Source organism: Nerophis lumbriciformis, linkage group LG21 (assembly GCF_033978685.3).
Source record: "Nerophis lumbriciformis linkage group LG21, RoL_Nlum_v2.1, whole genome shotgun sequence".
NCBI lineage: Eukaryota > Metazoa > Chordata > Actinopteri > Syngnathiformes > Syngnathidae > Nerophis > Nerophis lumbriciformis.
The window spans coordinates 43927383-43944423 of record NC_084568.2 but is presented as its reverse complement, the minus strand read 5'-3'; the positions used below and the strand labels follow the sequence as shown (position 1 = coordinate 43944423).

The following is a 17041-nucleotide window of genomic DNA, read 5'->3' as shown; positions in this document are numbered from 1 at the left end:
ATGCCAGTAAGACGCCCTCTGATTGGACGGATTCCAGTAAGACGCCCTCTGATTGGACGGATGCTTTTGGCTGCGTTTTCATTTGTTTGGCGCGAACAACGCGGACACTCCAGTCCAGGATCGCTGCTGTCGTGCAACAAAAATGTCTTCAGCGGATTTGTCCAGAGTCCTCGACACACTTCGTTGTCTTTATGGCCACACACACACATTGGAGGAGTTTGCGGACAGAATTGTGTTCCAAGAGGGACAGAAAGCAGCCGTCGTGCAGCAGACGGACTCCGACCGCTTCAAAACTTTCGTACGGAACGTTTTTGTTTGCTACGACAAGGAGCTGCAGAAAGTGCCAAGCAAACACCAGGTGAGACACTAGGTCATTCATTCATTCATTAAAACAAGTCATCCTAAACAACTAAATATGTCTCCATGATGCTAGGGTGTTAGCTTGCTAGTAAGACTAAGTTTATCAAAGGCACTTCCGGTTGGTGAGACGGTCCAAATGATCGTACAAGAAGGTTCCAATGAGAGTATTTTGAAAAGCAGGACCATGTTCCAGAGTACAATATGATCTTAGACCGTGTAGGATAGCTTGTAATGCAGCTTTAACATTTAATACACTGTGGGAAACCCGAGACAACAGCGCCCCCACCTGGCGGGCAACAGTCACGACATCGAGTCAAGTCAACTTTATTTATATAGCACGTTTACGACTACTTTTAAATTCAACCAAAGTGCTTTACGGGTTAAAAAAGCATAGAGAAAAGAACAAATCAAAACAAACAACGTAAACAATGAATGAACTACCGTATTTTCCGCACCATAAGGCGCCCTGGGTTAAAAGCCGCGCCTTCAATGAACGGCATATTTCAAAACTTTGTCCACCTATAAGCCGCCCCGTGTTGTAAGCCGCATCTAACTGCGCTAAAGGAATGTCAAAAAAACAGTCAGATAGGTCAGTCAAACTTTAATAATATATTAAAAACCAGCGTTCTAACAACTCTGTTCACTCCCAAAATGTACGCAAATGTGCAATCACAAACATACGTATATCAACATGGACAGAGCTGCGTGAAAAAAGCCACCCGGCCTCTTCGCGTAAACTTAAACTTGCCTTAACCACTCGCTCATCTTTTCTTCATCCATCCCTTCGAGTTAGCTTTTATGATGACGCCGGCTGGAAAGGTCTCTTTTGGCAAGGTCTTCCTTTTGAATATCACCATGGGTGGAAGTTTCTGGCCATTAGCATGGCAAGCTAGAACCACAGTGAAGGATGACTTCTCATTCCCTGTGGTGCGAATATTCACCGTACGTGCTCCCGTTGTATCCACAGTGCGGTTCACAGGAATATCAGTTGCTGTGAAATAGTAATCCGTGTGCGGATGGAGAGATTGCGTCTTTTCATGAACCGGATCCCTGACGCTTAGTAGGAGCCATTTTGTGGTCTTTACAGATGTAAACACACAAAGGAAATGAAACGTACGGTATATCCGCGCGCTTTTCTTCTTCTACGCGGGCGGGTGGTTGCTTACAGTAGAAGAAGAAGCGCTTCCTGTTCTATGGGGGCGGGTGCTTACCTTGGCGGTTGCTTGCGTAGAAGAAGAAGCGCTTCCTGTTCTACCGGGAAAAAAGATGGCGGCTGTTTACCGAAGTTGCGAGATCGAAACTTTATGAAAATGAATCTTAATATTAATCCATATATAAAGCGCACCGGGTTATAAGCCGCACTGTCAGCTTTTGAGTAAATTTGTGGTTTTTAGGTGCGGCTAATAGTGCGGAAAATACGGTAAACAAGATAGTGCAAAAACAATGCGGTAAAAGGGGTCGAATAAAAAGTAATAATTTGCTAAATAAAAATAATAATAAAAGTGCAACAAATTGAAAAATAAAACTAAAGTGAAGGGGGTGGGGGGGTGGTGACGACTAGAAATGGTGGCCTAGTGGGTAAACTCAGCTCAGGTCAAAGGCCAGCGAGAAGAGATAGGTCTTAAGAAGGGTTTGTATGTATGTACAACACTTAAGATCCATCCATCCATCTTCTTCCGCTTATCCGAGGTCGGGTCACGGGGGCAGCAGCCTAAGCAGGTAAGCCCAGACTTCCCTCTCCCCAGCCACTTCGTCCAGCTCCTCCCGGGGGATCCCGAGGTGTTCCCAGGCCAGCCGGGCGAGATAGTCTTCCCAGCGTGTCCTGGGTCTTCCCCGTGGCCTCCTACCGGTCGGACGAGCCCGAAACACCTCCCTAGGGAGGCGTCCGGGTGGCATCCTCACCAGATGCCCGAACCACCTCATCTGGCTCCTCTCGATGTGGAGGAGCAGCGGCTTTACTTTGAGCCCCCCCCCGAATGACAGAGCTTCTCACCCTATCTCTAAGGGAGAGCCCCGCCACTCGGTGGAGGAAACTCATTTGGGCCGCTTGTACCCGTGATCTTGTCCTTTCGGTCATGACCCAAAGCTCATGACCATAGGTGAGGATGGGAACGTAGATCGACCGGTAAATCGAGAGCTTTGCCTTCCGGCTCAGCTCCTTCTTCACCACAACGGAGATGTGGACCTGAATTATGGAATGAATGAAGTAAAAATAAATCAAACAATGTTCTCATATAATCCAGTTTAAGAGGCTGTTTAAACTACAAGTGTTAGCAAAGTACAAGGAAGAAGAATTATGATTAGAGATGTCCGATAATGGCTTTTTTGCCGATATCCGATACTCTTTATTACCAATACGATATATACAGTGGTGGAATTAACACATTATTATGCCTAATTTTGTTGTGATGCCCCGCTGGATGCATGGTCACAACCACCGGGAACATATTTTTTTTTCAATTAAATCAACATAAAAAACACAAGATACACTTACAATTAGTGCACCAACCCAAAAAACCTCCCTCCCCCATTCACACTCATTCACACAAAAGGGTTGTTTCTTTCTGTTATTAATATCCTGGTTCCTACATTATATATCAATATAGATCAATACAGTCAGCAGGAAAACAGTCCGTAAGCACACATGATTGTCTTTCTTTATGACAAAAAAAACAAAAAACTAACTCCCCCAGTCAGTGGGAAATATTTTCAAGCGTTGACCGTTCCGCAGTTACAAAAAGGTTGGGGACCACAGAATTATACAATGTAACAAGGTTTTCCAAAATAAATCAACTCAAGTTATGAAAAAAAATGCCAACATGGCACTGCCATATTTATTATTGAAGTCACAAAGTGCATTATTTTTTTTTTAACATGCCTCAAAACAGCAGCTTGGAATTTGGGACATGCTCTCCCTGAGAGAGCATGAGGAGGTTGAGGGGGGCAGGGTTGAGTTGGGGGGTGTATATTGTAGCGTCCCGGAAGAGTTAGTGCTGCAAGGGGTTCTGGGTATTTGTTCTGTTGTGTTAAGGTGCGAAATGTGTTTGTCATTCTTGTCTGGTGTGGGTTCACAGTGTGCCGCATATTTGTAACAGTGTTAAACTTGTTTATACGGCCACCCTCAGTGTGACCTATATGGCTGTTGACCAAGTATGCTTGCATTCACTTGTGTGTGTGTGAAAAAATGTAGTTATTAAATGACTGGGCCGGCACGCAAAGGCAGTGCCTTTAAGGTTTATTGGCGCTCTGTACTTCTCCCTACGTCCGTGTACACAGCGGCCTTTTAAAAAGTCATACATTTTACTTTTTGAAACCGATACCGATCATTTTGAAACTGATACCGATAATTTCCGATATTACATTTTAAAGCATTTTTCGTCCCATGTTATTGGACATCTCTAATTATGATACTTACTGAAAATAAGATATTATGCATCTCATTAGTAAATCATAACTGACCTAACTATTTCTTAAGAGCGCTGGTGTGTTTACAAATCATTGATGTTGGCAGAGATATCTTTTCTGTCATCTTGGTGTTCCTCCATCTCTGTTCCATTCAATCACACATGGCAGCTCAGCAGAACAAGAGCGCTGGTTATTACTACTAACTTTGTTTTTTAATACTAAATACTGCTATCATATGTGTATTTATTATAGGGCTGGGAATCTTTGGGCACCTCACGACTCCGATTCCATTCTTGGGGGTAACGATTCGATTCAGAATCAATTCTTGAGTCGGAACGATTCTCGATTCAAAATCGATGCTTCTTTACCGGTAATAACATTGGGTGCCAGTTCTATGATTAACTACATTCCTCTATAGAATATATAAACAGCTCTGATACATTTCTATAGTACATCAAAAAGTTTTTGTTTTTTTTCAACAACATTTTCTCCAAACATTTAATAAAGTCAAATACCAACAAGAGAAGTATCCCACACTTCTCTTTTCTAAAGTAAGTGTGTCCAGCAGATATAGATCATCTACATCAACTGTATTATTTGTCTGAGTGGCTGGACAGGACAGATTTGAAACTAGAAGAAAAAAAACAGATCAAGATTAAGAATCGCAATTAATTCGGGAAAATTTTTTTTTTTTGACACTGCTAATATGTTGTATCTGCTGGTGTATTTCTTTTGTATTGGCCGATAACGTTAAAAGAAGGCCCATATGTGACAGATGTTAAAAATATATACATTTAGATTGTATATACATTTCAGCGCCGATAATCGGCTGATCCCTAATTCTAACTCAACTGTGAAGTCAAAATGAGGCCATTTTAGCAGATACGTGTGATATAAAGGTGAAAATGTTTCTTGTTGATGGGGAAAATATATCATTGTTGTTCTTGTCAGGTTCAAACACTGACGACATCTATTAAACAAGACAAGAAGCAAAGAATTAAAGAGAGACAGAATTCATTTTGGCTCAATTTGAGAAGAGACGCTCTTGTACAGTGTCTCAGCACGCTCTCCCAAAAGATTGCACGCCTCCTTCTTTAATTTGGACTAGGGCTGCAGCTAACGATTATTTTTCTATCGATTAATCTATAGATTATTTTTTCGATTAATCGGTTAATCTATAGATTATTTTTTTCGATTAATCTATAGATTATTTTTCCTTTTACCGATTTTTTTTTTAAATTTAAAATGAAGAGGAAAAAATAAATGTAGGCCAGTTTTTTCAAAAGGAATGGCTTTTATTTACAAAAAAAAAAGTATGGCCACTCAGTCAACATTGACAACAACATGACAAAATATTCTGTAACAATGTAAACATTTAAAACTTTTAACATTTAACAAAATTAAAAGTAGCTTATTTGCTTTTTAATGTGCAAATATAAAAGTAAACATCCAGTGCAAATCTTAATATTCTGGAATAGTATAAGCATTTCAAAAGTAAAAGTATTGCTTATTTTGCTTTAAAATGTGCAAAAATAAAGATAAACATCCAATACAAAAAAGTGCAGAACGGAAATATTCTGTAACAAGTGTAAACATTTCAACAAAAGTAAAAGTATTGCTTATTTGCTAAAATGTGCAAAAATAAAGCTAAACATCCAATACAAAAAAGTGTACAGTGTAAACATTTCAACAAAAGTAAAAGTATTGCTTATTTTGCTTAATAACACAACAATGATAGTATGATTAAAGTGAAAGTTAATTGTTCGTTTGTACATAGTATACGTAATTGTTAATGTTGTAAAAGGTATTTGCACAACTAATTAACGTTAGCGTTTGTGACACGTCTTGTGCCGTGGGGTTCTTTCAGGACCGACAGACTGAACGCCAGACGGCTTTGCCAGGTTTACAATCTTTTAATTTTACACAAAGTCTTTTCTCTTCCAACTGCGCGGATCGCGCACCTGGGCACGATTGCGGCGTCGCTCCCGGCGCGCCCCGCCTCGCCGCTCGCTCGCCGCCGCCGCCTCTCCACAGCGTTAAAGAGGAGCGCGTCTTTGTAAACACTGAACAGGCACGCCAAACGCGCCTCTCAGAGCGAAACGGTGCTTTAGTTTATGAATTTACAACGCAGATACAAATGACACATTCATGTTTTTGTGTAATAATGACAACGTATACGCACGCGGACGATTGACTTGTTGATGGTGATGGCAAGAACGCTGTCGGGGGTTTTCTTTTCAAATGTTCGTTCATAGCCGTTGTGCTGCTATGATAGGCCATTTCCGCTCGACACAGTGTGCATACAACAACATTATTAGGCCGTTTATTGAAATACTCCCACACTTTTGACGACTTTTGGCGTGCTTTTTTCCCCTCGCTCGCATCGTCTGCTTTGCGCTCTGCCATGACAGTAAAGTAGAGTGACGTAAATATGCGACGCGCCGACGCACAAAAACGGCGTCGACATATTTACGTAACCGATGACGTCGACTACGTCGACGCGTCGTTTCAGCCTTAATTTGGACTTTCTCTGACCACATGGCAACAGCTGTTTCTAAGGGACGAGGGTCGTAAACAGTTCACAGAAAAGGTCAGTTCAAAAAAGAGGTTGTCTGAAACTTGGGCAGATCCTGCCTTCTCTCCGCTTTGTAGTCCTTGGGTTAAAACAATATATTTCTGTTGATTACAATACATGAAAGAAAACAGAAACCCCTTCATGTTGCTTTCCATCCTACACAGTGGAGTTTTAACAAGCCTTCTTCTTGGTAGGTTCAAAGACAGCTTTTGTCTTCTTGCCAGGAACTCATTTCAACACCAAGTTTTTGTGATAACTTAGATACAATTATTCTAACAGTTCTCATGATGCTTTCTGCAGATTTGCACCTTCTCTGAGCTGCTGGCCTTCACTCTCAACAGCTTGAAAAGAAAGAAGAAGCGTAACATCTTGGCGCGCGGCTACAACCTGCACTGTGTGCCTCGGGAGGAGCGTGACGCCAACCTCCTGAAACTCCAGGTGGAAGTGACCAACAGCGCCGCCTACTTCCTGATCAGCGACATGTGGAAGAAAGTGTTTGCGCGCCTGGGCACTGACCTCACACGCTACCTGCTGGACAGCTGCTCCGTCTTCATCGCCGTCCCGCCTTCCTGCGCCCTCCAGCTCTGCGGCGCTCCTGTTTACGACCGGGTCTCCGTGACCGCCGTCGCCTCGGGGTTCTCCCTGCAGGCTCGGTCCAGAACACAGCGGAACGCCGCCGCCGTGAGAAGGAGACGTGACATCAGGAGCGAGAAGAAGCGCAGAAGGGACGCCAGGGTGCCCAGCAGGAAAAGGAGGAGAGAGGAAGAAGAGATGTCCACTTCTAGAAAGAGGAGACGTGTCGGAGAGTGTGACGCTTCAGAAGTTTCCATGAAGCCTGCAGGAGGAAGCTGGAAAGCAGCGGCTGAAACAAGCACAACTCCTTTGGAAGCAGGTCCTAGTTGGAGATCTGGGACTTTTCCCCCCTTGCCTTCCTCGCAGGTCTTTGTACGCACCCTGGCGCTGATGTATGGCGGCAGGGGCATGGCTGCCTTCCTTCTCAACAAGAAGAAGGGATTGAGAAGACTGCAGGGTGAGGATTTAGTCAGAGTCGTGTTCTTTGAAGGACTGGCCTACCTCAGAGGCGTCCAGACAAAACCAAAGAAGCTTCCACGGCGCTTTTTCAACATGGTCCCGCTTTTTAGCCAGGTGTTGCGTAATCACAGGAGGTGTCCTTACGGCAGGATCCTGCAGAGGGTGTGCCCGCCCCAACACTGTGCTCCTCACAGGGTCTACCTGTTCGTCAGGGAGTGTTTGTCCAAAGTGGTCCCGGCAGCGCTCTGGGGCTCCGGGGAAAACCGCCGCCTTTTTTTGGCGCGCGTCAGGAGCTTCTTGCGCAGCAGCAGGTTTGACAAGATGTCGCTTGCCGAGCTGATGTGGAAAATGAAGGTGAACGACTGTGACTGGTTGAAGCTCAGCAAGACAGGTGAGCTATATGACCTGCTATATTTTCATTTCTAAATAATGGAAGCAGCTCAGGCCATGGTTACTGTTGCGTTTTGGACCAGTTGTTCCTCCCAGGGAATTCAAGTCACAAGTCGCTCCCAAGCTCTTTACGACACTTAAAGCTGAGTAGAAAAACCACCAGAGACAGAATAGGTATTTTGTAATATATTTGCAAAGCTTTGCATATACCGGTACATTGAGACCAGTCCAGCATAGAACATTCAATCGCGCCGCCAAGATGGTCTGCCCCCCCCCGACCAAACCCCCTCTCCTCTTAAGTCTCTCTTCCTCCCCCCCGGCAGTCATGTCTCTCTAGCCAAAACACATGCTTATTATCTCTCTCTCTCTAACATTCCTCACTCAAGGTTAAGCACACAGTTTTGTAGACAACCAAAAGACCACATTTGGAAGAAAAACACTAGCTGTTTTGTAATATGATTATGAAATAAAAAGAAATAACACTTAAATTCGGATGTATGTAATTATCTGCCTCCGACATTACCCTGAAGAAATGGACTCCGTATATTGATTGTTTTAATAATACAGTCATCTGTCAATCATTTTGTTGGAGTAATCTGATGAAACACACTTTAGCAGGTGTGTCATTCTCCAATGAATGATATTAATACAATGGCTGCTCTCAGAAGGTGAATATAAATGTATCACAGCCTCGCTACACAACTTGCATAGGAAACTCTATTGAATGACTCTACTTTTTACCAGCAGACTGATGGATAACTTGCTGGTTGCAGGATGAGATGATATTCAAGCGAGCAGCATCTACAGCGCTAGTTACATGCACTGCATTTTCCTGGCAAAATTGAAAGAATAATACATGCATTTAGTCAGAAAATGCTTCATTATTTCCAGTCTTTTTTTGAAGGTCACATAAAATAACGCGACGCATCACATAAAATGACATGAGTTTGACACCTGTGCTTGATAGCCTCAATGTGTATTTTAAGGAAATAGTTAAAAAACAACAACAATGTTTTTGTTCACCATAACCTTCACTTTTCATCAACATTGAAATTGCACTTGTAAAGAACTCTTCAAGCACACACTGCTCTCATGTGCACTCAATTGCAGCGGCCGTGCAGAAACTACATCAGCATATTTAATGTTCCGGGCACACCATGTGGTTTGGATTTTATACATTTGTATTAGTAACACTCATTCAATGATTAGTCCAAGCAACAGATGTGAATTGAAGCTTTTTTTAGGCTCAGGAGACATTTTTAAGCTGACTGACAATGTGTTGCTCAATGTTACAAAAATGAGCAGCCGCCTGCTCTTCTTTAAGAAATTAAAAAAACAAATCTGTCGATACTGATAAAAAAGGCCAATATCGATAAATCTCAAATATCAGCGCCGATATTCAATCGATACCCAATTTAAAGGGGAACTGCACTTTTTTGGGAATTTTACAAGCGTCTTTTCGTGTCGTCCTTGCCAGTTCCGGGTCCTAAATGGCTAAGTATACCAACTTGTCAGAATACCTACTCAGACGTCTCATGTCCAGGTGAGATGCATGGTTTATGATCTACAAAAACCTACAGGGAGCAGGGAAGCGAGGAAACAGCAGATGATGTAATTATTGGGACACACAGAAGTGATCACAGCGCCGCTATAAATAGTTTGTCTGCGTTAGAGCTTATCATAACAATATCACTAATACTCGGTTAATATTCAAGTCACCAAATTAAATGAAGTATTGTTGGCGCTTTTTGAAAGATTATTTATTGGATTTAATGGGCGAAATAGAGGTAAGCAGACATTTATTTACGTTTATTTACAAGTTAGAATGCATTTAACAATCCATCCGTCCTAATGTCTTTCATAATGATTGTGAACAATAGGCAAAATGAAAAAAGTGCAGTCTCCCTTTAAATAGCCCCTGACCTGGAGGACCCCATTGAAATATGGATTTAAACAAAGCTTTTTGGAAGTCTCATGCACGTTGTCAGGTGAAACCAGAATTGAAGTACAAATCTGATTTTATCATCACACTCTTTAGTCTATGTTAAAGTGACATGTTAGCAAAAAGCCAACACAGGTGTCCAAACAGAAGCCTGTTTAAATTGAAAGTAGTTGCAAAAGTCAGGTTGGGATGCTAATAAGAGTTAGCAGACGCAACAATTTCTTTTTTTTAAGTCTTACGATTATTGTTTATGGAGTGTAAATGTGTTATTAGTTTTATGTTGAATATGTTACACATTTAGTTTTAGATGCCACTGTCAAGTCGTAAAAACCAGCATGGCACACTATTTTGAACATGGGGGACCAAACTTTATGTCGCATACTGAAATGTCTGAATCCATTTTGTAAAACAACAAAAAAAAAGCTTAAAACATACTTTATATACATTTAATGACACAACTTTGTATGCACTCTTTGTTACAGGTGACCAAGTGTGTTATTAGTTTTTAGTAACATTGCAGCTTTTGTTGTTTTTTTTGCCTGTTTTCATTTCCACAATATGCTGCGGGCCAACAAAGCTGCTGGCAAATGGCCCCCGAGCCACACTTTAGACACCCCTGATTAACAAACTCATTGGAAACTTGGACCGTTCACAGGCAGGGTCCCACCCAGTGAGCTGGCCTATCGCACTCAAGTCCTGGGTCAGCTGCTGGTTTGGCTTCTGGACGGATACGTGGTCCACCTGGTGCGGGCGTGTTTCTACGTCACAGAGAGTGTGGGCCAAAAGAACGCGCTGAAGTTCTACAGGCGGGATGTCTGGGCCAAACTGCAGGACCTGGCCTTCAGGTGCGCACCTTAAACACACACAGGGAGCATTGTGGATGTCCCGCTCATAATTAGGGATTGCAGAGGTCATGTTTCTAAGGGCCAGATGGTGGAGTTAACTCCTGCTCAGGTGGCATCGCTGCCTAAAAGCACCGTGGTCTCCCACCTGCGCTTCATCCCAAAGGCGGATGGCAGCATGAGGCCCATCACTCGACTTCTGAGAACAGACGCCAAGACCAGGGTACCAGCTTTCCTAATGTCCCATGCAAGTTGTTCAAATGTATTTATATTCTTTTCTAGTTCTTCCAAGAGAACGTGCGTGAGTTGAGGGATATCCTGCAAGTTTGCGTGCGCTCCAATCCATCCCTGCTGGGATCCACAGTTTGGGGCTTGACTGACATCCATAAGGCGTTGTCTTCTCTTGCTGCAGCCCAGAAGGAGATGCCACGTGCCCTCTTCTTTACTAAGGTTAGTATATTCTTTGCTTATTTATTCAACTATGAGTTGTGCTCACATTTTAGGGGGTGGTCAGTTCTTCAAGTATGATATCATCTGTATCTTTCAATTAAAAAATACATCTTAATTAAGTGCAATATTAGTGTATTAGAAGTAGTGGTGTCTGGATACATCTTTTTCACTCCCTATACCACATTGATACTGATATTATTTTTGTAGGATACCAGCACGAGTCATAGCACATACTTGAATTGTTTTATTTAGGTTACAATAGCCCCTCTTAGCAGCTGACGTATATGCACAGCAAGATCATTAGAAACGTCTTTTTGAATCGATTAATCGATTCTTGAAAAATTTCAGTCGATAAAGAATCAGAATAAAAAATATAATTGCAAATCTAACGGACACTAGCCTAACGTCTCTTTAAGTTGAAGTGGAGTGGCAAATGTTTTTTGGCGACAACTAGTGGTAACAATAATTCATGAAGTAAGCTCATGACGCAGTAAGTTGAATGATGCGGACACGTTTGTTACTGGATACTTTCTAATAGGCTTCTGCACTGGATACTTTGTATGTGTAAGTAATATGCAACTATCCTTATTTAATACTTGTTTCTATTGTTGTTTTACACTGCACTATTGTTCAATGATTATTACGTATATCTAGCTTATGTGCTATTGTGTGCTTAGCTGTTGTGTAGCTGCTGGCTCTGAGTATCCTACAGCCGTTTGGCATGTTTACCTTTTGTAAATGACTTGACTAAAATAGAATACATTGTGTGCTTATTGGAGGACATTTAGATGTTAACTGTAAACATGCTGCAGGACTGGTTGTATCGGAGCTTTGACATGCAAGCCGATATCATCCAATACTTGTATTTTTATGCTAATATCAGACCGATACCAATATCGGATGGAGACACCCCTCATCAGAATGTTGGCCATGCTTTGAACCTCAGCTTTAGACTGTTTTGTGTGCCTGGAGCTTTAATGCTTATTAGCTGTGTTGGTCTACGTCTCTCTCAGACTGGGCATTGTGCAGCTTTTCATCTAACAAAAGAGTTGGTAAACATACAATAGTCTCTCTCAGACTGGGCATTGTGCAGCTTTTCATCCAACAAAAGAGTTGGTAAACACACAGTAAGGTCACATGAAGGAATGAGACAAATGTTAGCTGCCTTGCTAACAGTACACTGGTGTTTTAACAGCTACAGTTTGCTAGAAGAAATACAAAACAGCTCCTGTGTTTGTAGCTGACGGTTAGTAGGCAGAGCTCCAGACTTTATTTTATGATGTGTAGCGAAGCCTGGCAGGCTCAACTTTCTACGGGTGAGACAGGTGGTGTCATGTCCACGAAGAAGGTTTTTTTGGTTGTAAAGACAGAAAACGCGCTGCCAATGGAAAAGAAAGTAGAAGTGTTGAGGGTCAATTGTGACTGACTTTCTGTTTCTATCTTTCAGGTGGATGTCAGCGGAGCGTACGAAAGTCTGCCTCATGCCAAACTACTCCAGGTGATTGGCCAAGTGCTGTCACCCGTCCAAGACCAGACCTTTTGCATACGCAGCTATGCCAAGGTCTGGACGGACTCTCACGAGGGCCTGAGGAAGTCCTTTGCACGACAGGTACCATCCCGCAGTGCCCACATGCTTTAAAATACACTTGTAACCCTTGTCTTTTCTTCTTGGAGGACAACATGAGGGCCATCAACATGAAGAGCTTTGTGTCAGCGCTGCAAAGAAGCAATAAAGTTCATCACGCCATACTGGTGGAGCAGGTTTGTGCCGCATCCTCAAACCCTCCTTTATCTGGTGAATGTTATACATAGTATGAATTATTAATCATACATCAAATGTTTTCATTGCTAGAGCAGAAAAACTGTTTACAACATCTAACTAAGGTTTTAAACATTATTAGAACATTTTAGACATGAAATAACACCCATATGGTCACATAAATAGGATTAATAATAATACCTCCAGAAACCCTGTATGACTCCAAAAATTACTAGAGAGAATTAAGTGAAAAAAGTACTGAGTAACTATTTTCTACGGTACTTGCTCTCCAACCATACTTTGTGTGTGTGTGTGTGTGTGTGTGTGTGTGTGTGTGTGTGTGTGTGTGTGTGTGTGTGTGTGTGTGTGTGTGTGTGTGTGTGTGTGTGTGTGTGTGTGTGTGTGTGTGTGTGTGTGTTGAGAGACAGAGACACCCTACTACAAAAAACAAACATTTTACAGTCACTTATGTCGTTATAACAGGCTAATTTTAGCATAGCGTTAGCTAAAACATAAACTACATCTACAAGTTAGTGTTTTCTCCAGTTGGAATTGGAATTCTTGTAGGTTGAAATTAGAGATGTCCGATAATGACTTTTTTGCCGATATCAGATATTCCGATATTGCCCAACTCTTAATAACCGATAGCGATATATACAGTGGTGGAATGGACACATTGTTATGCCTAATTTTGTTGTGATGCCCCGCTGGATGCATTAAACAATGTAACAAGGTTTTCCAAAATAAATCAACTCAAGTTAAAATGCCAACATGGCACTGCCATATTTATTATTGAAGTCACAAAGTGCTTTATTGTTTTTAACATGCCTCAAGACAGCAGCTTGGAATTTTGGACATGCTCTCCCTGAGAGAGCACGAGTAGGTTGAGGCGGGCGGGTTAGGGGGTAGCGGGGGGTGTATATTGTAGCGTCCTGGAAGAGTTAGTGCTGCAAGGGGTTCTGGGTATTTGTTCTGTTGTGTTTATGTTGTGTTACGGTGCGGATGTTCTCCCGAAATGTGTTTGTCATTCTTGTTTGGTGTGGGTTCACAGTGTGGCGCATATTTGTAGCAGTGTTAAACTTGTTTATACGGCCACCATCAGTGTGACCTGTATGGCTGTTGACCAATTATGCCTTGCATTCACTGGTGTGTGTGAAAAGCCGTAGATATTATGTGATTGGGCCGGCACGCAAAGGCAGTGCCTTTAAGGTTTATTGGCGCTCTGTACTTCTCCCTACGTCCGTGTACACAGCGGCCTTTTAAAAAGTCATACGTTTTACTTTTTGAAACCGATACCGATAATTTTGAAACCAATACCGATAAATTCCGATATTACATTTTAAAGCATTTATCGACCGATAATATCGGCAGTGTGATATTATCGGACATCTCTAGTTAAAATGTGAACATTCTTACTGACACACATGACCATATACAGTAAATGTTCTTTTTCATGCTTTGTAAGTAAATATTGACCATCATGTCACTTTTTACACTGTGTAGTTTGAGTACAGTCATGTGACTGCCAGGCTCCGTTTGATTGGTCAAAGGTCACTAGTGCTTACGTTGGATTGGTGAAACAGAGTCATGTGACACGAGTCTCTAACGAGACCATGCGTCTTTGCAAGCAGCAATCAACAGATTATAAATAAATGTAATGATGATATAAATCAACGCAGCGATCGGGATGAAAGTCAAAGTAGTGTTTCTTCTTCACAAAATGACTCAAGTAACAGTAAAGAGTATGTTGCATTAAAACTACTCTGCCAAAGTTACTCCAGTGAATGTAATGGAGTAAATGTATGAAGTTAGCCATTGTTATGCTTGAACATGTTGAATTTGTACTAAGCATACTTTGAACATGCTTTAAAAGATGGGATGTGTGGAGGGACGACTGTATGAACTAATTCTGGTCCTTCTCTCAGAGTTGTTTCCCAGATGTAAATGGAAAAGAGGTGCTGGAGTTCTTCACCCAAATGTTGAATGGCAGTTTTGTACGGTTCGGGGAGAAGTAAGGTTGGACTTTTAATCTCAGCGTAAATCTGCCTAACTTCATTTGGGCTTTCTTGGTTCCAGAACATACCGTCAGTGTCGCGGGATTCCTCAGGGCTCTGCTGTGTCCAGTCTGCTGTGCTGTCTGTGCTACGGTCACATGGAGAAGAGCCTGTTCCAAGGCAGACTCAACGGGTACTGCTGGGCTTTCTGCAGACGTGATAATAGCCTCTCAGCAGCAGAGGGCAGCGTTTTGGAGCTAAATGTTGGTATTTTTCCGTGCCCAGACTGCTGATGAGACTAGTGGATGATTTCCTTCTGATCACGCCTGACCTCCAGGAGGCACACAACTTTCTCAAGTATGGCTGCCATGCGTTTTAGCGCGACTGTTGCGTTAAAGTGAGCCGACTGCTAAGGCGGTCCGACGTGGCTGTATGCAGGCTCTTTCTGGCCGGCGTCCCCGAGTATGGCCTGGTCATCAACCCGCAGAAGGTGCTGGTCAACTTTCCCCCGGTTTCCCTGGCCAACATCCGCACCCTGCCCTCCAAAAGCCTCTTCCCTTGGTGCGGCTTGCTGCTGGACACGCACTCGCTCAACGTCCACAATGACTACTCCAGGTGACGAGGCCTTTCGTGGGCTGTAAATAATATCTTGAGGTTTGTCTTTGTCCTTTTGCTTTATGGTCGCTTGTAAGTTAAGGAGAAACTCTTCCTGCCCTTTGCACCTACTTATAGATGTCATAAGACTCAACCCAATACCTCTTTCATTGTCTTTGTGGCAGCTACGCGGGCCTATCTCTGCGCTACAGCCTCACTTTGGGCTCCGTCCACTCAGCCGGAGAGCAAATGAGGAGGAAGATGATGATGGTCCTCAGACTCAAGTTCCATGCCCTGTTCCTGGACTTGGAGGTCAGGGAGGCAAACCGGCCAGTTTCCTTGTGCCAGTTAAATGCATTCCTTCTTCACTAGCGTTAGCGTGGGTTTTGAAGAAGGAAATGAATGACTTAGTTGGAGTGATGATCAAAGACTGTTCACTTGTCTTGTCATGATGTCTTACTGCAGCTTGCACACTTTCAAAATTGTAGATGTGATCAACATACTTACCAACCCTTCCGAATGATTTGGGAGACTCCCTAAATTTAGCGCCTCTCCCGAAAATCCACCGATTTTCAGCCGGAGCTGGAGGCCACGCCCCCTCCAGCTCCATGCGGACCTGAGTGAGGACAGCCTTTTTTCACGTCTGCTTTCCCACGATATAAACAGCGTGCCTGCCCAATCACGGTATTCCATATGAGGCGTCCGGCATACCGCCCATGAGCATGGTGCAGATGGAGGAGATCTTCTCAACGTCCGTGTTGGCGCACACGTTGCCAAAGCCGACACTGGTCAGGCTGCTGAGGGTGAAGTAGAGGGTGGCGATGTACGAGCTGTGCACCGACAAGCCGCCGACCGTGTTGTTGACGTAGGGCAACTCCAGACGTTTGCCCAGCTCATGGAGCCATCCTCAGGGAAGAGACGGGAGGACAACAGAGTGACAAGAACTAAATAAACCAGACTCGAGATAAATTGTACTATTATGTTTATCTTACCTAAAAATAAATATATTTATTAATTTTAAAAAAAACAACTAAATACATTTTTACTATATTTTGCTAAAAACATCAAAATGAATTGTATTTTTATTTGTATTTTTTCTGACTCCTTATTACATCCAGCCATAGAATTATACATTAATCGGAGGTCTCAAGGTTGGCAAGTATGGTGATCAATGCCCTTATTAACTGTCGAAAGCATGAATGGAGACACCTTTTATGTATTTTGCCTAAATGACATGTTTTCCTTGCAGACAAATTCCCTGCAGGCAGTCTACAAGAACATCTACATGTTGGTGCTGCTCCATGCATTCAGGTAAAGACTTAGTTTTGAACTTCAGCATTTTTAGTGGACACATCTTAATATACATGAACAATTACATTACAGTGCTTCTCAAACTTTTTTCACCAAGTAGCACCTCAGAAAACACTTGACTTTCCAAGTACCACCATAACAGCCAACATTAAAATACAGTAGCGTAGTAGGCCTAAATATTCATTAGAACAAGGCAGAGGTTTTATTTAACAAGTATATTTAATATTGATGGCCAATGTAACATTACACACAATTAGAACAGTAAGACTGTTCTAAATTAAGTGATTTATTTATATATATCATTATTAGTTTTACAGTGATCCCAAGCCACTTTGCACTTCACTAACTGCGGTCTACGTGCATGGCGGATTTAAAAGAACCATTGAG

General features: G+C 42.5%; 1 protein-coding gene across 2 annotated transcripts in view; it reads left to right on the top strand.

Annotated features, from left to right (window-relative positions):
• Window positions 1-82: 82 nt before the first annotated feature.
• tert (telomerase reverse transcriptase) overlaps window positions 83-17041 on the top strand; it is a 22130-nt gene continuing 5171 nt past the window's right edge. For both annotated transcript variants that reach the window (XM_061982329.2, XM_061982328.2), the window contains exons 1-13: window positions 83-358; window positions 6641-7763; window positions 10360-10549; window positions 10613-10769; window positions 10829-10996; window positions 12444-12605; window positions 12671-12757; window positions 14681-14766; window positions 14832-14942; window positions 15035-15106; window positions 15188-15364; window positions 15529-15655; window positions 16593-16654. In XM_061982329.2, coding sequence (XP_061838313.2) covers window positions 143-358; window positions 6641-7763; window positions 10360-10549; window positions 10613-10769; window positions 10829-10996; window positions 12444-12605; window positions 12671-12757; window positions 14681-14766; window positions 14832-14942; window positions 15035-15106; window positions 15188-15364; window positions 15529-15655; window positions 16593-16654 — 2738 coding nt within the window. In that variant the 5' untranslated portion in view covers window positions 83-142. The remainder of the gene's footprint in view (window positions 359-6640; window positions 7764-10359; window positions 10550-10612; window positions 10770-10828; window positions 10997-12443; window positions 12606-12670; window positions 12758-14680; window positions 14767-14831; window positions 14943-15034; window positions 15107-15187; window positions 15365-15528; window positions 15656-16592; window positions 16655-17041) is intronic.